The sequence below is a fragment of the Zosterops lateralis genome (genome assembly GCF_965231275.1).
Source record: "Zosterops lateralis genome assembly, chromosome: 18".
NCBI lineage: Eukaryota > Metazoa > Chordata > Aves > Passeriformes > Zosteropidae > Zosterops > Zosterops lateralis.
The window spans coordinates 9,662,812-9,682,646 of NC_139778.1; the positions used below are offsets into that span (position 1 = coordinate 9,662,812).

Genomic DNA, 19,835 nt, shown 5'->3' on the forward strand with positions numbered 1-19,835 from the left:
CTGTTTTGTTTCCCTTGCACAGGGGATGATGTAACGAGGTGCAGGATGGACTGACAGAGCCCCAGCACTTTCTTCTCCACCCAAAGGCCCAGGGGCTCAGCCTGCAAGGGAAGGAGCCATTTTTGGACACAAACATCCCTGTGGTGAGGGGAGAGGAGCTGCTGCCTCCGCCGCGGATCGAACCCGCTCCTGGAGGGGAAAATACCGCTTCGGTTTGGTGTCTAATTAGATATTTACCAGGAAGGAAGGAAAGATATAAATAGGGCGACAGTGACTTCAAAGGGTGTTTTTTGACTTCTAAGAATAACACCTTTGCTGGCGCCGATTTCGGGAATATTGGCTGTGCCTGGGTGTGAAAGGCGGAGGAGGTGTCGCAGCTCGGTCGGCAGCCAAGGGAGCAAACTCAGACCCCAGCCCCCGTCCGGCCCTGCAGGACCAGCTGAGGAAGGGACAGAGGCCCTGCAAAGCAAAGCTCAGCTGCATCCACAGGGACACAGCAGAGGGAGTTTGGGGAACACAGCCGGTGCTGCAACGCGGGCAGGAGGGGACGTGTGGCACCATGGAGACCCCATCCCTGTCCCCATGGGCAGTGCTGGTGCCCACCCTGGTGCTGGGGGGACTCTGGGCTCCCCGTGTGGTGAGCAGGCAGCCCAACTTCATCGTCATCCTGGCTGATGATGTGGGCTGGGGAGATCTGGGCGCCAACTGGGCAGAGACAAAGGAGACCCCGCATTTGGATCAGTTGGCTGCCGAAGGAACAAGGTAATGTCTGTCCCCCTTCCCTGCCCTCACCCGGCATCCCTGGATACTCTGCCCTGCAGCACAGGGGAATTCAGCCCTGTGGGGCTGGCAGGTGGAGGAATTTCATTGGTGTGGGTTTGGGTTCATGGGGAGGGCAGCCAGAGCCTGGCTGGTGTCCTCTAAAGGGGCTGTGTGGCTTTTAAAACCATCGTTTTTGAGGGAAGTCAAAGCCCTTGAGTGGGGCTGTGCCTCCTTCTGGGGGCGAATGTGCATGATGTCAAGGCCAGTGGGGATGGGAGGGAGGAAAACGCTGCCAAAGGTCTGTCCATCCCTGCCAAAGCTCTGTCCATCCCTGCATCCCTGTGGGTGAGGTGGCAGTGGGGTGGTGGAGGTGCCTCCATGGGTGTGAAGTGCTGGCAGGGGCTGTCAACAGGGTGCAGGTCCATCCATCCCTGCTGGAACCTTCACCTCCCACTCCCCACCCTCATCCCCAGAGCAGAAGGGGGAGTGTGCAGGGGAGCAGGGAGGGTGTCAGAGCACAAGGGGTCTTGTGAGTTGAAGGCTCTTTTCATGTTGCAGGTTCGTGGATTTCCACTCGGCTGCATCCACCTGTTCCCCGTCCCGCGCCTCGCTGCTCACGGGGCGCCTGGGGCTGCGCAACGGGGTCACCCACAACTTCGCCATCAGCTCCCTCGGGGGCCTCCCCCTCAACGAGACCACCCTGGCCGAGGTGCTGAGGGAGGCTGGCTACACCACGGGGGCTATAGGTAATGCCCAGAGTGCCAGGGAGCAGCCGGGGAGGTGGCAGAGGGTGACAAAGATGCTGAGGAAGTACTTGGGTGGTGAAAGGAAAACCTAAAGGGTCACGCGTGAGAGATTTCACACATCCCCCTTGGATTTTGCAACGCCAGTTTAAGATCTTCCTTCTCAGTGGTGCTGCCGGAATTCCAGACTTCTCCAGCTAATCTCTCACTGCTTTACCTCACCAGGAACGTGCTGGGTGTGCCTTGGCAAACAGGGCTGTGCTCGGTGGCTCTGCCATCCTGCATCCCTCACCACGGGCAGTGCCGCTGGCCTGGTGGCTTTGAGCACCCTCCTGTCACTGTGGGTCCCCTCAGCCTGCACAAGCCCTTTGTACCTGCAGCTCCTGCTGTTGTGCTGGCAGAAAATCCCTTTGTTTTTCCATTCCCCCTCAGTTTTTGCAGTTCTCCCTCTTGGATTGGGGTGTTAGGTGGGAGCCTGTGCGTGCTGGAGGTCAGGGGATGAAGCTGCCTGTTAGGGAGGGGTTAGCGAGCCGTCTGCTCAGAACACAAACACATGAAAGAGCCTTTTAAGGCTCTTTGCACAGGCATGAGATACCTTATGCATTTTTTTCTGGGTTTTCTGCAAAAATAGACGGCATTCTGGAATCAATGCCAGCACAAACAAGGAGCCTTTCTTGTAGCTTGATTAAAGCCCCCAGCGCTGCAGGCACCTCGTGGGTGAGGGCTGCTGGTGGTCAGAGCTGTGTCACCTCTGAAATGATGTTCTGTGGCTTCCACACAGGCAAGTGGCACCTGGGACACCACGGCCGCCATCACCCCACCTCCCGTGGTAAGGGCTGTGCCAGGGGGACAGCTGGGGGGCCCTGTGGCCACCTCGACCCTGCTGACCCCCTCACTTGCCTCTCAGGCTTCGACTTCTACTTTGGGATCCCCTACAGCAACGACATGGGCTGCACGGACAACCCTGGCTACAACCTGCCGCCCTGCCCGCCCTGCCCACAGCACGGCACTGCTGCCAGGTACAGGGTATGGGGGTTCCCCTGGGTGTTTGCAGCTGTGTCCCCAGCCCTGAGGGCTGCCCTTGGCTCTGGTTACCCCTCCTCGTGCTCTGTGTACCCAGTTTCCCCCTGCAGGGAGCACCCAGTGTCATGGGGACATTGTCACAGCTCCCTCTGTCCTCCCTCCCTCGGCTTTCTGGAGGCCAGGAGAGCAGCCAGGCTCTGTGCCTGCTCTGGTGACAAGCCTGGGGTGGCTCTTCCCAGCAGGGTGGCCAGGAAGGACTGTTACACAGAGGTTGCCCTGCCTCTCATGGAGAACGTCACCATCGTCCAGCAGCCCGTGGAGCTCGGCAGCCTGGCCAGGCGCTACGTGGAGGAGGCAGCACGCTTCATCCAGAGGGCCAGGTGAGGGCCACCCACTGTCCCCTGGGTGTCCCCTTAGCTAGGAGAGCTCCTGGCTCACTGCAGGACTCCTGGTGCAATGCCAGGGGAGATGGATGTTGGTGTGGTTCAGATTTGGGGTGTCCTTGGCTTGCCGTCCTGCTGGAGGAGGCACTGAGGCTCTTCTGGTGTCCTCTAAAGGGGCTATGTGGCTTTTAAAACCATCATTTTTGGGGGAAGTCAAAGCCTTTGAGTGGGGCTGTGCCTCCTTCCTGGGGGGAATGTGCATGATGTCAAGGCCAGTGGGGATGGGAGGGAGGAAAGGCTGCCAAAGGTCTGTCCATCCCTGCCAAAGCTCTGTCCATCCCTGCATCCCTGTGGATGAGGTGGCAGTGGGGTGGTGGAGGTGCCTCCATGGGTGTGAAGTGCTGGCAGGGGCTGTCAACAGGCGCTGAGTGGTGCTCAGGGTGGGACCAGAACAGCACCCAGAGGTGTTTGAACACGCCCCGTGTGTGAGATCGGATCCATTTTTGAGGATAAAGCATTCCCAGATCTCTGGGCTTCAGGATCTGCCTCCCCCAGGCTGACAGCACAGGAGGTGCCCGGGTGTGTTTGTCCCCGAGGAGAGAAGTGGCTCCTCCGGATGACGCCCCCGAGCCCTGCTGACGGGTTGTGTAATTTTAATCCCCATTATTGGCGGATTACGAGCTGTGACTTTGCAAAATGCCTCCCTGCAGAGCGAGGAGAGGAAGAGCTGCCGGGCAGGGCTGTCTGAGCCCATCCCCTGCCTGCATCCCGGGATAACGCAGGCCCAGGGAAGGCGGGTCCCTGGGGTGAGGTTTGTGTGACAGAGGTGAATGAAAGGCTGGGCAGGGAGCAGCACACGGGGAAATTGCTCTTTATAAAGCTGGGTGCTGTTTTGTTGCACAAGACCTGTAGTTTATCCCTTTGGGTACCGAGGATTGGCCGTGGGGAGGCCTGGACACGTTTGGGATGCTGAGGGTACCCAAGCTCTGGGCTGTGGGGCAGCAGCAGCCCCTTCTCCTGTCAAATCCCCAGCCCTCCGGGCTGCCAGGATGCTCTGTGGCTGTGAAACCGAGTGTGTAAGCTCCGGGTTAATAGGAAAAACCTTTAAACTCCCAGCAGTGTTTTGGGGTTATCTGCGTTCATGGAGAACAGGATTAAGCAGGTGCCTACCTTTTCTCCCCTTCTCTTTGATGGCTTATTCCAGTTTTCCCCTGCCTGACTCACTCATTACAGGGCAACAAAGGAACACCGGATTTGCCATCCCAGTGTTTTTTTTAACCAGTCAAGGTTCAGCGGTTTGTGACAGTGAGATGTGGCACTGCACGAGCACAAGGGAGAGTGGGAGCAAAAGTCAGGGACTCCTGTCTTCAGTTATTGATTAAACATTTGCTGGATCTTCAGGACAATTCCGTGTGGCAGATCAGAGGGATGCTCAGCTGAGCATCACAGCCACCAGCCCATCCGGGTGCTGGGGTGGGATCAGAGCCAGGGGGAGCAGCTTTCCCTGCCCCAGGGGCTCTGGCATCCCACGGGAAGAGCTCTCACAGTGCAGTTTGCAAGGGGCACATGAGCTGTCCTGATCCAGTCCTGCAGGGACAGGCAGGGTGCCAGGGGGACACAGCTCTTCACGGGCCTCCAGTGCCATGGGGGCATGCAGCAGCTCCGGGCAGGACGGGGTTTACTCATTTTCCACCCCAGGTGGGTGCCGGGCAGAGGAAGGAAGTGCCGAACCTCACACGTTGGAAGGGCCCGAGCGCTCGCAGGAGGCAGCGATGGGGCGGCCGGAGCCGGGGGCGGGAGCCGGGGACACGTCCCGGGGATCCGGCCCCTCCCCGCCCTGGCCATCCCACCCTTCCCCTCCGAGGTCCCTGAGGAAGAGCAGGCCTCGTTGGAGCAGATAAATATAGCTGTAAACAAGCAAACAGGACGTGTCCTGTGATGATTTAGGAGCGAGCAGGCGGCGGGGCAGCGCACGGCGGTGGATGTGCCGTGCAGAGCTCCCTGTGCGAGCTGGGCTGTCACCACTGCCCAGCCCTGTCCAGGGGGCTGTGGGGGCCGGGCACTTGCTGGGGAGGGGGATAAAGGGCTAAAACGTGTCCTCTGAGAGAGGAGAGGGAGGTGTTTGGCTGCTGGAGATGGAGGAAGGGGCAAATCCATCCCAAATAGGGGGGACAGCTGACAGCAGGGGGACAATGGGGAGAGGTTGAAGCAGGAGCAGGGGAGAAGTGGCTCAGCTCAGCTAAACGTCCTCCCTGTAAGGAGAGGGGTGCCTGGAGGGTTTGCAGCTGGGGTGTTCTTCCCCCAAGGAGCTGCAGCAGAGGCAGGGGTGGAATGGTCACTGGTTTGAGTGCCCAGGCTCAGCAGTGCCACCACCCCCAATGACCTCCTGCTCCTGGAGGCTGAACACTCTCCCTCTGTCCCCCGTGCAGTGACAGTGGACGTCCCTTCTTCCTGTACCTGGCCCTGGCCCATATGCACGTCCCTCTGATCCCCCCGGTGCCCCCCGCCCCGGGCAGGGGCGTCTACGGAGCCTCCCTGGGCGAGATGGATGAGCTGGTGGGGCGGATAAAGGAGCTCGCTGACAGCCTGGGCAGGGGCAGCACACTGCTCTGGTTCACAGGTACAGCAGGACAGCGGGCTGGGTGACACTGGGACTGCCCCTGGAGGCGGGAGCGGGAGCTGTGTTTGTCCTCTGTGTCCCTTGTCCTCAATGTCCCTGCCCTCTGTGTCCCCTACCTTCAATGTTCTCCACCCTTGATGTCCCCTGCCCTTGATGTCCCCAACCTTCAATGTCCTCTACCTTTAATGTCCCCTGCCCTCCACGTCCCCTGCCCTGGATGCTCCCATTGCTCTGTGGATGGAGAGTGGTCCCAGAGTGGGGACGGGGGTCCCAGGCTGCTGTGCCCACTCAGCCGGGTGCCCACCCTGCCACCCCCCTCTGCCTGCGGGGCTGAACTGGTGGGGCTGTGACTAATTAAACCACAAATCCTCGGCAGTTAAGAAGCCCAAATCCTCTCTCTGTTGCTGAGCAGCCTCCCTAATGAGGATGTCTCGCTCCTGATGACAGGAACCGCTCGGCCGCTCATTAACACCCCAAGCTGGTGGCACCGTGCCCCCCCTGCCCTGACCTGGCTGCACTCAGCCCCTGCAAACAAACTGCTAAAAAACAAAATCCATCAACCAGCTGCTCTTGCTCCTGTGGGGAGGCATCCCAGGGCTGGCAAAGAGGGATGGGAAGGTCACTTGTCCTTGCCTGCTGTGGAGGTGTCCCCTGTGGTCCTGGTGTCTCTCATGGGGATATTTCCTTCTCTTGTAGGTGACAATGGCCCCTGGGCACAGAAGTGTGAGCTGGCAGGACGCCTGGGGCCATTCGTGGGTGCCTGGCAGAGGCAGAGAGGTAACCTGGCAGTGTGGGGGGTCCCAGTGCCCAGGGGCACAGTGGGGGCTGCTCCACAAAGCCCTTCACTGCCCATCGAGGGGACCCCCAGCCCTCCCCTGGCTGCTGCCCTGGCCTTGAACACACCCCAGAGATACTTTTTTTTCTTTCAAACAGTCAAGTATCCCCCAAAACTGCTGCTGGGGGTGGGCTGGGGTCCCCATTGCCCCGGAGCTCGGGGTGAGTTTGCTGGTTTGGAGATGGGATGTTGCTCTCTGCCCCATCAGGGTCTCACAGCCCCCAGCCTCATCCTGCCTGGAGCAGAGCACCCCCCACCCCCCTGCACCCCGGGACTTTGCTTTTCTTTCTCTCCATCGTTTTGTTGGTTTTTTTGTTTTGTTTTGTTTTGTTTTGTCCCGTTTTGTTTTTTCACTCTTTCCTCCTTTTCCAGCCAAGCCATCTGCTCGGTGGGTTTAATTCGGCCGGGGCAGCCAGAAACATTCATGAGTCAGGCGTTTCCCACTTCTGCTTGTATTACGCGGTGTTAACGTGCCAGGCCCGGCTCCCCCTGCCCGGGGTCAGCACTGAGGGGCTTCCTTCCCCACTTCCTGACCTTTCCCTGGGCAAACTGCGCTGGCTCTGTCCCCATTCCCAAAGCCCTTCCTCCTCCTGGCCCCGGGATGAAATCCTAACCTTAAGTTTTCTAGTAAACAAACCCCGCTGACGGCCCCGGGTTGTTGCTCTTGAGCAACCCACGGTCACAAGCCCCAGCAGATGGTACAGAAACTGCGGCGGCCGGGAACAGGGCGAGCAAAACACGGCCCCCTTTCCCAGCCCCTCGCTGCCCTGCAAAGCACCCGGGGCCCGCCTGCGGTGGAGGCCAGGGGAGGAGGAGGTCGGGCTGGCAGAGCGCTCCGAGCTGGCTGTAAACACTGGCCTGCGAGGGTGACTTCGGAAATCCCTCGGCTGGTGGCGGCACGGATGTTTGGAGAGGCGGCCCGGGCTGCTGCCGGCTGGGCTGGCACGGCCCGCACCGCCCGGAGATGCCCCGAGTGGGGGATGCTCGGGGGCGATGCTCGGGGGGTGCTCAGGGGGGATGCTCGGGGGGGATGCTCGGGGGGGATGCTCTGGGGGGATGCTCGGGTGGGATGCTCAGGGGGGATGCTCAGGGAGAATGCTCGGGTGGGACGCTCGGGGGGGATGTTCAGGGTGGGATGCTCGGGGTGGATGCTCGAGGGGGATGTTCAGGGTGGGATGCTCAGGGGGGGATGCTTGGATGGGATGCTAGGGGGGGATGCTCGGGTGGGATGCTCGGGGTGGATGCTCGAGGGGGATGTTCAGGGTGGGATGCTAGGGGGGGATGCTCGGGTGGGATGCTCGAGGGGGATGCTCGGGGTGGATGCTCGGGTGGGATGCTCAGGGAGGATGCTCGGGGGAAGGATGCTCGGCCTTTCCAGCCTGGAGGGATTGGTCCTGCCAGGGAAAAGCCCCTGAGGAGTGGGAGGGCAGGGGAAGACACACTGCTCTCAGCTCTATTTATTTCCATGTGTTTCCATATGTTTCTATATGTCTCTATATGTTTCTATTTGTTTAGATGGTCCTACGTGTTCCTACATGTTCTATATGTTCCTATGTTCCTATGTGTTCTATATGTTCATATGTTTCTATATGTTTCTAACAGGTTTCTATATGTTTCTAACACCTATGTTTCTACATCTTCCTACATGTCCCTATATATTTCTACATATTTCTATATGTTTCTACATCTTCGTACATGTTCCTGTATGTTCCCATGTGGTTCTACATGTTTCTATATGTTTCTAATGTTTCTATATGTTTCTACATGGTCCTGTATGTTCCTATATGTTTCTACACGTTTTTATATGTTTCTATAGGTTTCTCCATGTTTCTATAAGTTTCCTGTAGCTGCATCTTTCGTTTTAGGGTCCAACCCTAAATTCCAGGGATGTTTTCCACTGATTTCAGGTGGTCACTGGAGTTGGGAGAGAGCAGCATGTCCGTGTGTGCTGCCCCTTTTCTCTGTGCTTCCCACAGCCCCCAGCCCACCCCAAACACTCATCTCCCACCTCGGGGTCAAGAGTTCAGCAACTGGGAGAGAGAGGAACATTTTGGGGATGTGCTGCTGGGCATGTTTTGAGGCAGGGCTGGGGGAGTTCCAGACCTGGTGTCCCTGTGTGAGGACCTGCTGTGTGTGTGGTGGGACCAAGGTTTTCATCCCACCACGGGAATGCAGAGTTCAGCTTTCCTGGAAAGCCTGGAAAGTCCCCACAGCAGCAGGGCTGCATCATCCCCACTCCGGAGAAAATTCCCTGGTTGGGTTTGGGTGTTTCAGCCCTGTTTACTTCCCAAAGTGTTAATGTGACCTCATTGCCAGGGCTGCTCTGACCTGACCAGCCAGAGGTGCTGGGGTGGCTTGGTCAGGAAATATCCCTCTGATGTCCTTCCAGAGACCCCTGACCATGCATGGAAAACCCCTGGAAATGCATCCAGGAGGATGAGTTTTTTAATATATATTTGCAGAGACGAGGATTGATATTAATTGCTGTAATTGCTGTGGTTTCTTGGGGTGTCTGAGGGCAGGGGGAAAACACCAAAATTTGGGTGGGGAATGAGAGAGACTGGGGATGTGCTCGGTTCATACCAGGGTCAGAAACCTTTTCTTTGGGCCAGTCCTTGTGTCACCTGTGCCGTTGGTGTCCCCGCGGGCAGGGCAGCATTGTTTGGGGACACGGCTGGGCCGGTGGCATGGGGCAGTGCTCTGGGGAGGCCGGGCCGGGCTGGGGGCGGTGCAGGGACTCCGCTGGCCGTGCCCGGAGGAAATGGCTCGGGGCGAGTGCCGTTGCCATGTGCACACTGAAAGGCAGCGGCACAAAAGCTGCTCCTGGGAAGTTTGCTCGGTGAATCGGGTTGGGATTTTCTCTTTGCCCCATTCCCAGCCCCTTCCCCCTCCAGCTGCCTGGGGCCCTTTGGGCTGCAGCCAAGGCAGAGGCTCTCCAACACTCTTCCAGCCCTTTTCATGCCTGGTGCTCCCATTTCGGGGCTCAGCACCCCAGTTTTGGTGCTCAGCACCCCAGTTTTGGTGCTCAGCACTCCAGGTGCTGGAGGGACTGGGCAGCTTCCCTGTGCATCTCAAATCCAAGGGCAGAGCAGGCATGCTTTGGGTGCTGTCAGGGATGGATGGATCAGGTTCATTAACTGGCAGGAGGGTTATTAGCAGGATGGTGTTTTTAATGAGGCAGGTTTCCAGCAGGCAGAGGGGGGGCTAAGCCCTGCAGAGGACAGAAGCCCCTGGAATAAATTCCTACATTTCCTGCCTGCTCCATTCTCTTACCTGGCATCAAAAGTGGATGGAAATGCAATGGCTCTGGCAGCTGCTGCATTTCTCATCACTCACTGCAGCAGAGAAACACAAACCAGTGCCCAGCAGCTGAGACTCCTTTCTTTTCCTTTTCCCTTTGAAAAACTCCTGTAGTTCCTCTCCCTTCCCTGGCCCAGTGAAACCATCCTCCCTTGGGGTAATTTACACCATCTCTGCCTCTGACCAGTTCCTTTCCCAGGGAAGCTCCGGGCTCGGGAGCTTTTCCAGCACCAGCAGGATGCTGAGCACTGACCTGTTCTCCTGCAGGTGGGAGCTCAGCGAAGCAAACGACCTGGGAAGGAGGGCACAGGGTGCCAGCCCTGGTGTACTGGCCTGGCCGTGTCCCTGCCAGGAGGACGAGCCGTGCCCTGCTCAGGTAAGAGCCCCTCGAGGAACGGGGTGGCCCCATTTGGAACCAACCCCCATATCCCCACCAGGTCATCACCTGGATTTTGGCAACAGCAGCTCCCTGCGCTGCTTATTCCCCGCCTTGTGCCAGGCTGCACTTTTGTCCTCTCCCGAGACTTTAATGCTTGAGCTGAGAGGAGCTGAAAGGGCTTTTTGTGCGGCTGGAGTGGAAGGCTGGGGCTCGCAGCCACCGGGCTCCGAGCGCTCCCGGCCGCCGCGGCCAAGGGCCTCCCGGTAATTAAAAGATGACGATGTCCTCTCTCCCCACCAAAGGAGCAGGCTCAGGCTCTGCGGTCTGTGAATGGCTTTATGTGGAGGAGGGTGCGGTTGTGGGGAGGGACGGGCCATCCCTGCAGGATGCGGCCAGGCAGCGAAGGGCAAAGAGCCGCTGCCCCCGCGCCTCTGCTCCTCTCCTCCTGCCTGGGGAGGGGCTGTATTGTCCCTCTCCCCTGCAGCACTTGCAGCCCTTCATGTGGAACCTGCGCCTCTCCTTACAGCAGATGTGGGGCACAGCCTGGGGGGAACATCCCTGTTCATCCCTGATGGATCCCCACGGTGCTGGAGGGGTTTGGGGCTCTCTGGGCATTGGGGTGCCCTGTCCCCTTTCATCCAGAGTACTGGGAGGTTGCTGGGTGTTGGGAAAGAATGTCCCAGCTGCTGGGAGCAGGTCCTGACTGGTGGAACCCTGGGGGAATGTTGGGTGTTTCTAAGGGCCGTGAGATAAGCTGGAGACACTCACTCGTTCCACGGCCCCAGGGCAGCTCTGGGAGCTGGATTTTTGCAGGCAAAGGGAAGGTGTGAGCCAAAAGCTGAGTCAGTGGTGTCTGGTGGAGAGGATGGGGAGCACGTAGCACCCCATGGGTTCACCTCCAAATCCTTGTCCTCCCTGGGGCAGAGCTGCCAGCCCCTGCACACTCGGGCAGCTGGGGCAGCCTGGGCAGGGTCAGTGCCCATCCCATCCCCCTGTCCCTGCCTCCAAGCCCAGGAATTCTGATTATCTCCTCCAAGACCTTATCTCCTGCATTTCCCAGCTCCAGTCTGGCAGGTTGGACAGCTGCAAATCTAGAAATCTATCAGAGGCACAAACAGCACTCCAGGTGCTTGGAAAGTGGCTCTGTAGCTCCCCAGGAGTGACAGTGCAGCTGGTGTCCCCCACAGCTGAGCCTGGCCATGCCCAGGGGTGCAGGGTGATGGTCTGGGGTCAGGAAGGGGCACCCCCTCTTTGGGAGGCAGCACAGAGCCAGCCTGGGGGGCCTGAGCAATGGGTCGTGCTCAGGAAAGTGTCACAACTGTGGTCCCAGCCGTGGCCTGAGGTGGGACAGGGGATGTGGAGGGACACAGAGGGACATGGAGGTGCTCACAGGACAGACAGGTGGCTTTTCTCACCCTCGGGGACAGCCCCCAAAGATGAGCACATGCAGCAGGGACATTGAAATCCCCCCAGCTGATGGGGAAGCCCGAGAGGCCGGGGAGGGAGTGAGATGTGTGTGCAGGAGAGGCTGGGGAGGGAGTGAGATGTGTGTGCAGGAGAGGCCGGGGAGGGAGTGAAATGTGTGTGCAGGAGAGGCCGGGGAGGGAGTGAGATGTGTGTGCAGGAGAGGCCGGGGAGGGAGTGAGATGTGTGTGCAGGAGAGGCCGGGGAGGGAGTGAGATGTGTGTGCAGGAGAGGCCGGGGAGGGAGTGAGATGTGTGTGCAGGAGAGGCCGGGGAGGGAGTGAGATGTGTGTGCAGGAGAGGCCGGGGAGGGAGTGAGATGTGTGTGCAGGAGAGGCCGGGGAGGGAGTGAGATGTGTGTGCAGGAGAGGCTGGGGAGGGAGTGAGATGTGTGTGCAGGAGAGACCAGGAGCCCTGGGCCTGGTGGGATCACCAGGAAGAGCCAGGGCTGGGCAGGGGAAGGCCTGATCCATCTGCAGGGATCTCCTCTTCCCCTGGGCTTATGGAAACACCTGCCTGGGGCTGCTGGAACTGCTCAGGACCTCGTGGCCCCGTGTCCTGCCTGTCCAGGGAGTGCAGGGGTGAGGGAGGGTGAGCGTGCCCCGGGGCTGGAGCCAGCACAGAAACGCTGATGCCTCCTCAGAGACCAGCACCTGCACGCTGGGCTCTGCACAAAACTGCCTTGTCTGCTTTTCTTAATTATGTTTAATTGTCAGAGCCACCCACTGTGCTTCTGCCCTTCCCTGCCCCAACCCGAAGTAGGGCATGGAAGAAGTAGGTCAGGAGGGTGGTGAAGGAGGAGATTGCACCATCCTGGCTGTGCTGGCAGTGTGGGGCTGGGCAGGCTGGCCGAGCTGTGGGGTGTGGGGAGAGCTGCTGCAGCTCCTGCACCCTGCCATGGCCAGGCAGGGCAGTGCTCTGTGCCACACGGTGCTGGGATGATCAGCACCACGGCAGGGCAGTGCTGCCACCACGTCCTGCACAGGGGTCAGGGTGCCCATTGTCCCACAGGCAGGGAGCTGCTGTCCCTGGGCACTGCCCTTTTCCCTCGGTGTTCAGGTGGCAGCAGGATGCTGGAGTGGCTTTATGTGTTCAGAGTCTCTTGGCCAGGGCAGGAGTTGGCAGTGTGGTTTTCTCTTTCCCTCAAGCACAGATGCCAGGATGTGCCCACTGGTAGAACCTTTGCTTTGATGCCAACTTGGACCAAAATCCTGTTTCTCATGCCTTTTTCCATGGGTTACACCTGCCCATAGCTGGGGAAATCTTCCTCCACCTCTGCCCTCAATGATGTTGTTCTCCCAGCCCAGTGTTACTTTCCAAAGGTCCCATCCACTGGGTCAGGAGCATCCACATGCCTTGAGATGGGAGCTGGATCTTGGGGGTGCTGGGCACCCATGGGACCAGGGCCAGGCTGCCCAGGTGAGCTGCTGTTTTGGGAGAACCTGCTGTGCCTCAGGAAGGTGCCTGCAGGGCTTGCAGTGGAAAGCCAGGATGTTTTTTGGGTGCCTCCCTGCCGGGCTGGCCATGGGGCTGTCCCGGTGAGTGCTCACAGCAGTGTTTGTTCTTATTTGTTCTCTCTGTCTCTTAGCAGCTGAATTAAAACTCGTTCAGTGGGAGAACCAAGGACTGTTAAGCCCAGGGCTTTTTCCTCTCTCTGCTCAAGCAGCTGCCACCACACTGCAGGCAGGAGACAGGCACGGACAGGATCATGGTGGTGGCACAACCACGGTGACAAGGTCACAGTGGCAGGACCATGGCAGCACCCTGGTGACCTCAATTCCTGGTGCTTTTGCCTCCTGTACCTATTTTCTGGCCTCAGCCAAGCCCTCTGAGCTGCTGGCATGGGGGTTTTGTACCAGAGGGGTGTGGGGTGAGTCCTCTCAGCAATGTCACCTGTCAGCTCCTGTCCCAGGGGCAGTGCTGTGATGTGTCACTTGGCCACTGATGTCCCACTGTCCCCTGGGCCATCCTGGTATGTTCCTTTTAGAGGTGTGGGGTCATATCTGCCAGGGAGGGATGCTGCACTTGTGCCCCACAGGATGTGGAGGGTGAGGATTGGACATGAGGGCTTTGAGCAGGACGTTCCCATTCCACTGGAGTTGAGTCTGGACCCCTCTGGGACACCTGGAAGAGGGGGAGGCTGTACCCAGGCTGTGCAGGGCTGGGAGCAGGGCTGGGTGATCCCCATCCCACCCCATCTGCAGCTCCTTCACACCACAGGGAGGTGCCAGGTGGGGACAGTCAGGGTCACAGGCAGCAGTGACAGAGCAGGGACTGTCCCTCTCTGCCTCCCCAGGGAGCCAGAGGCACTTTGGGTCACCTGTCCCTTCCCTGTGTCCCTGCTCTGGGAAGGACTGAGGTGAGTCCCAGGTGCTCTGAGGCCGTGCACAGGCTGGGGCTGGCACTGGAGAGGCTGGCAGGGTTCTCCTGTTGCATCCTGGCAGCTTGTGCTGTGCCCTGAAACAGCCACCCTCCTGGCAGGGAGCTGCTGGCACTGGGCTGTGCTCACACCCCTGTGCTGACACTGTCTGCAGAGGTGACTGACCTGCTGCCTTCCTGTCCAGGGGGTTCAGGAGGGGCTGCCCTGCTCCCCCCGTGCCCCTGCCCCAGGGAGAGGCACATCCTGACTGAATTTGAGCAGCTGGCTGGGGGTGGGAGGGGTGTGAAGCCAGGGCTCACCAGGGCCAGAGCTGGGTTCAGCCTTTCCAGCTGTTGGGAGCTCTCTTGTGAGAGATGTGGGGCGCAGGTGAGGTTGGGGAGACCCTCCAGAGATCCTCACTCCTTGCTCTGATGACTGTTCCCTCTTTCCCAGTGTCCTGGACATCTTCCCCACGCTGGTGGCCTTGGCTGGGGCAGCTCTGCCCCCGAACAGGAGCTTTGATGGCCTGGATGTGTCCCCAGTCCTCTTTGGCTGGTCAGATGTGGGACACAAGGTAAGGCAGAGCCGCCACCCCTGTGACCCTCTCTCCTGATACCCCTCTCCTAAAACAGGTGAGTGGGGGTGGAAAAAGGCTCAGACTGGGGATGTGTCAGCCCCTGGCCTGGAGGAGGAGGACAACTGGAGATGTGCTGTACCAGGCTGGGCTTGGGATTTTAGGGTAAAAGGACTTTGGATGAAAAAACAATGAAGATTGTTTTGTGCTTCGTTCACAAATCTGGGATCAGAGGTGGAAATGCCTGTGCCTGCAGCTTGGCACCTTCCTGTTTGTGATCCCAGGGGCACCAGCCCGGGGATGCTCAGGCTTGTGGCAGCCTGCAGTGCCCAGCACAGCACCTTTCTGATCCCAAAAGCTACGGCAGTGTGGGGAAGGGCAGCTCCCAGGGGTTCAAACCTGCTTTTACCCATTTATTTATCACACCAGATCAAAACATAACACACCCCTCCTTCTCCCAGCTCCAGGGTGACAACATTCCATGGGGACAGCCCACCCCATATCCCACAGCTCAGTCCAAGCTGGCAGCTCCTTTCACCCCCAAAAACAAAACACACTTTGCAGGACAAGCAGGATGGCCACACATTTGTCTCAGAGTTGCACAAAATTTTTGCAGAACCAACAACAGCAACCAAAAAAAAAAAAAAAAAAAAAAAAAAAAAAAAAAAAAAAAAGGAAAAGTGAAAAGTGGCTTTAATAGCAGTCTCATGGATAAATCCTGATTTTGCTTTTAAAGTTCACCCTCCTGCAAGCACCATGAGCCAGCTCCCAGCGGGATCTTGGATTTGCTCTCGGTGTCCATCAGGGGTTTGGTATTTGCTTTGTATTTATGGAACCCTCTGCTGAACTGGGAGATGGAGCAGGGAAGGGGATGGGATGTGGCCAAGGCTCTGCTCTGCTCCTTGGGATTAACCCTGCTTTGCATGGGCAGTGCTGGGAGCAGGGCACTGGGGGGCTGCTGGGAGCAATGGTTTGCTGGGAATGATGGTTTTCCTGGGAATGATAGTTTTCCTGGGAGCAATAGTTTATTGGGAATGATGGTTTTCCTGGGAATGATGGTTTTCCTGGGAATGATGACTTTCCTGGGAGCAATGGTTTATTGGGACTGATGGTTTTCCTGAGAGCAGTGGTTTGCTGGGAGCAATTGTTTATTGGGAATGATGGTTTTCCTGGGAGCAATGGCTTTTTGGGACTGATGGTTTGCTGGTGGCAATGGTTTTTTGGGAATGATGGTTTGCTGGGAATGAGGTTTTCCTGGGAGCAATGGCTTTTTGGGAATGATAGTTTGCAGGCAGCAATGACTTGCTGGGAGTGATGGTTTGCTGGGAATGAGGCTTTCCTGGGAGCAGTGATTTTTTGGGAATGGTGTTTTGGTGGGAGCAGTGGTTTGCTGGGTGTCAGGGTGCAGCCATTCCTGTGTGGGATGGGATGGCACTGCCATGGGTGGGGTGACCCCACAACCCCTGGGGTGATGGGGAGCAGCCCTGTCCCCTCTCCCTCCCCTCCTGCCTCCTCTCCTCTCAGCCCTGGCCTGTGGGTGGCCGGCAGTGACCCCCGTGCAGGGTTTCCCTTGACACAAATCCTCCTGAAAGCAGCTCCTTCTCTCACTCCAATGCCCAATTTCCACACTTTCCTAATTGGGGTGGCTGGAGCTCCCAGTGTGGGCTGCCCGGGTGACACTGTCCCAGTGTCCCAGCCTGTGCTGGGCACTGGCACGGCCAGGAAAGGGGCTGGGGTGACACCAAGGTCCTGCTGAGAACGAGGGCTGTTGGCAGGAAAAATAAACCACATCCTCCAGGGAGCCCCAGGGGCAGTAAATCCCTCTGTCCATCAGCTGCATGTCAATAGCTCGGAGCACCAAGTTCAAGCAATGAATTTTCAGGGGAGAAAAGGCTTTCCCCTCCACGCTCCTTCTTTATTTTTTATTTATTAAAATAATAGCCATGGAGTAATGGAAGAGTTCCAGATCTGGGAATGTTTCTTCAATCAAAACAAGCTCCTTAATTATGCAGTAAATTATAACAGATTTTCTAAGTGTGGGGTTTTAAGAGGTTTAGGAACGTGGTTGTTGGTGGGAAGGGAGATTTGAGTGCCCTTGGCAGCATCCCAGCTGTGCTGTTAAAGGTGTAGGCAAAGCTTTAAGGCTGGAGACAGATGAATTGGTTCAGTTCCTGGTCCCTTGGCTTCACAGGGCCTTGAATATTTGCTGATTCCTGCTTTGGAGCTCTTTTATCCTGCCTGAGGAGTGTCAGCAGAAGGGCACTCTGCAGCAGAGCTCCCTCCTTGCACCAGGCTCACACTGCACCACCTCTTCCACTTTACACCCTTCTTGTTTTTCTCCAAAAACATAAACATCCAACCAAATCCCAAGAGGTGATTTTTTAACAAATAATTTACCTTACAACAGAGGGCAATAAAAGAAAGTGAGAGCATTTGGAAATCACCCCCTACTCTGAATCCTGAATCATTTCTTGGATGAGGTTCCAACCAGTCCCATGAGACAGTGGATACATCCAGACCAGGCAGAGTGGGATGGACATCTCGGGGTGCCTGGGATCCCTGGAATGCTCTGCCAGGCAGTGTGGGATGGACATCTTGGGGTGCCAGGAATTCCCTGTGCCAGGCAGAGTGGGATGGACATCTTGGGGTGCTCAGGGTGCCTGGAATTCCCTGTGCCAGGCAGAGTGGGATGGACATCTTGGGTTGCCCATTGGTGCTCCATTCTGGACAACATGGGATAGACATCTCAGGGTGTGTGGAATTCCCTGTGCCAGGCAGACTGGGATGGACATTTGGGGGTGCCCAGGGTGCCTGGAATGCTCCCCGAGGGGCAGGGCTCGGTGCCGGGCACCTGCTCAGGCACTGCTGCTCTCATCAGCTGTGAGTGCTGTTACTAAACTTGGCACTGCAGCTGCCTACAACTCCAGCAGATGTTTCTAATTTTTTAGCACAGTGGAAATTTCTTGAATCACTTTTAAACTCAAATCCCAGGGAGGAAACCTCAAGTGACTCATGCCTCAGTGAAGGCATTGGCTCCGCGGCAGATGTTATCGGAGAGAGGAGCCGCTGGAGCCTCCAGCTCACTTGTCTCCTCACTCCCCAGTGCCAGAGCAGCCATCCTGTGTGGATCAAGTGTCCTAAATACCAAAAGGGAGAGAGATTCGACCCACCCTTCCCTCCTTGCCTTGCTGCTCACCCCGTTCCCTGGCTGTTGTCAGGGAAGGGAGCCCTCGCACAGCGGGGTGAGTCAGACGGACGGGAGGGATGTGGGAGTGATGTTCCAGCACCTCACCTTCCCCTCTGCCTCGTATGAGCTCACCCTCAGCTCGTGGCTGCCTGCTGGCTCCAGGCTGGGGCTCGGCTCCCTTGGATGTCCCCACTGCTGGCTGGGCTGTGAGCACCCAGGGAGGTGCTGGGTGACATAGAGCACCTGAGACCACCCCGGCTCCCAAATATGACACAGGCATTTAGTGATAGCACAAGGGGGAATGGTTTTAGAGTAAAAGATGGAAGATGAGGTTGGATGTTGGGAAGAAATTCTTAGTTTTAAGGGTGGGGAGGCCCTGACACAGGTTATCCCAAAAAGCTGTGGCTGCCCCATCCCTGGAAGTGTCCAAGGCCAGGTTGGAACTTGGAGCAACCTGGGATAGTGAAAGTGTCCCTGCCCAGGGGGTTGGACTGGATGGTCTTTGAGGCCCTTTCCAACCCAAACCATTCTGTGATTTTATGATCATCTGCCCTGCTCTGCTGAAAGCCCCAGAGCCTTTGTGATCCCTTTCTTGCCATAGAACTGGGAGGTAAATTCAGAGGGTCCTGCAAGGCAGGAAAGTCCAAGGGAGATGTTGGTGTTTCCTGGAGCCCTTTTGCCATCATCCCACCCTTCAGTAGTCACAGCTCAGAGTTCAGGGCCTGAATGATGCCTGTGAATGTGTTCAGGGGTGGGATGAGGCTCATTTGGAGAGGGAGTGGATTTCATGGAGCAGGTTTTCCCTGCCATGGACTGACAGGAATCATTCTGTCCTTCCTGCAGGTTCTGCTCCACCCCAACAGTGGCGCAGCCGGGAAGGTCGGCGAGATCGAGGCGCTGAGGCTGGCTCAGTACAAGGCCTTCTACACCACAGGTACTGTGGCCCTGCCAGAGGCTATGAAGCCTGGGAAGAGCCTTCTGGAATTCTTAGATTCCTGCAGATGCAGCTGAAAACCAACTCAGTTTAATTCAACCAAGAGCAACCCAAGGATGTGCCGACCTGTGTCTGCAGGATGGTGCTGCAGCCTGGGGTTGGTCTCAGAAATGCTCTTGGAATAAGAGCTGGGGTGGGAATGGGCCATCCTGGCTGGGTTAGGGGTACAGAGGTGATCCCTGGACCTCTGTGACTCTGGGATTTTTCTCTCATTTCCTCCCTAGGAGGGGCCCTGGCCTGTGATGGCAGCACTGGGCCGGCGGAGCAGCACCAACCACCCCTCATCTTCAACCTGGACCGTGACCTCCAGGAGCAGGAGCCTCTGGATGTGGCATCCAGGGAGTACCAGGCAGTGCTGCCTGCCATCAGCAAGGCTTATGCCCAAGCTCTGCAGGACATTGCAGCAGACAATGTCTCAGTTGCAGATTATTCCCAGGATCCAGCTGCAATTCCCTGCTGCAACATGCAGCACGTGGGCTGCCGGTGCCATGGGGCTCAGGGAGCTCTGGGATCCTCATGGGATCCCCACGTGGAAAAGAGAACACCACGGCTTTGTCTTTAAGCAAATAATTGCTCAGGCTGCTGCTTTCCCAAGTGTGGTGTCTGTGAACTGCTGGAGGTGGCCATGGAGAGGGAGGGAGGCTGTGGTTCCCTTTGCTCCGTGCTGGGAAGAGGGAGGTGAGTTGGGTGAGCACGCAGGGGGTCCCCTTTGGACCCTGGGCATGTGGAAGGCTTTTTGTAGGGCTCTTTATCTGGGAAAGAGACAGCTCTTGGATTAAAACTACCTTCTGAGAGAGCTGCCTTGGGAGGGGATACCTCTGGGAAATTTGCTTGGTTTTCCCCTAAAAAGAAACCTTAGAGGAGCAGCTGGCGGGAGCATAAGGCAGGGGAGGATGGTGCTCACAGCCCCGGGGCAATCAGCCCTTCTGCTGCACAGATCCTGAAATTTGGTGGCTGCAGAGAGAAAACTCCTGCCTGGCACGAGGGGAGTGCCCTGAGAATGGAGCACCTGGCCCAGCAGCTGCCTGCTGAGGTTCATTAGCAGGGTCATGACAAGACGCAGCTGTCTGTGGAAAGAAGGAAGGGGGTCCTGGGCTGTCCCTGAGGGCTGCCATCCATATGGGATGGACACTGCTATCCATGTGGGATGGACACTCTGCCATCCACATGGGAAGGACACTCAGCTTGTCCTGAGACTGCACTGTGACAGCCA

The 19,835-nt window shown here is 57.6% G+C and overlaps 1 protein-coding gene across 4 annotated transcripts; it reads left to right on the top strand.

Annotated features, from left to right (window-relative positions):
- The first annotated feature begins 26 nt into the window (after nt 1-26).
- Nucleotides 27-19,334, top strand: ARSG (arylsulfatase G). Of its 4 annotated transcripts, none has more exons than XM_083874691.1 (12): nt 27-762; nt 1,321-1,508; nt 2,287-2,334; nt 2,413-2,524; nt 2,768-2,908; nt 5,341-5,531; nt 6,228-6,308; nt 6,465-6,527; nt 9,934-10,042; nt 14,321-14,441; nt 18,472-18,562; nt 18,847-19,334. In XM_083874691.1, the coding sequence occupies exons 1-12, from the start codon at nt 560-562 to the stop codon at nt 19,182-19,184; spliced, it is 1,686 nt and encodes a 561-aa protein (XP_083730817.1). In that variant the 5' UTR covers nt 27-559; the 3' UTR covers nt 19,185-19,334. The 4 variants fall into 4 exon arrangements, with proteins under 4 accessions (XP_083730817.1, XP_083730818.1, XP_083730819.1 ...); XM_083874692.1 differs by having other exon boundaries at nt 2,771-2,908; XM_083874693.1 differs by lacking the exon at nt 6,465-6,527.
- The last annotated feature ends 501 nt before the right edge of the window (nt 19,335-19,835 follow it).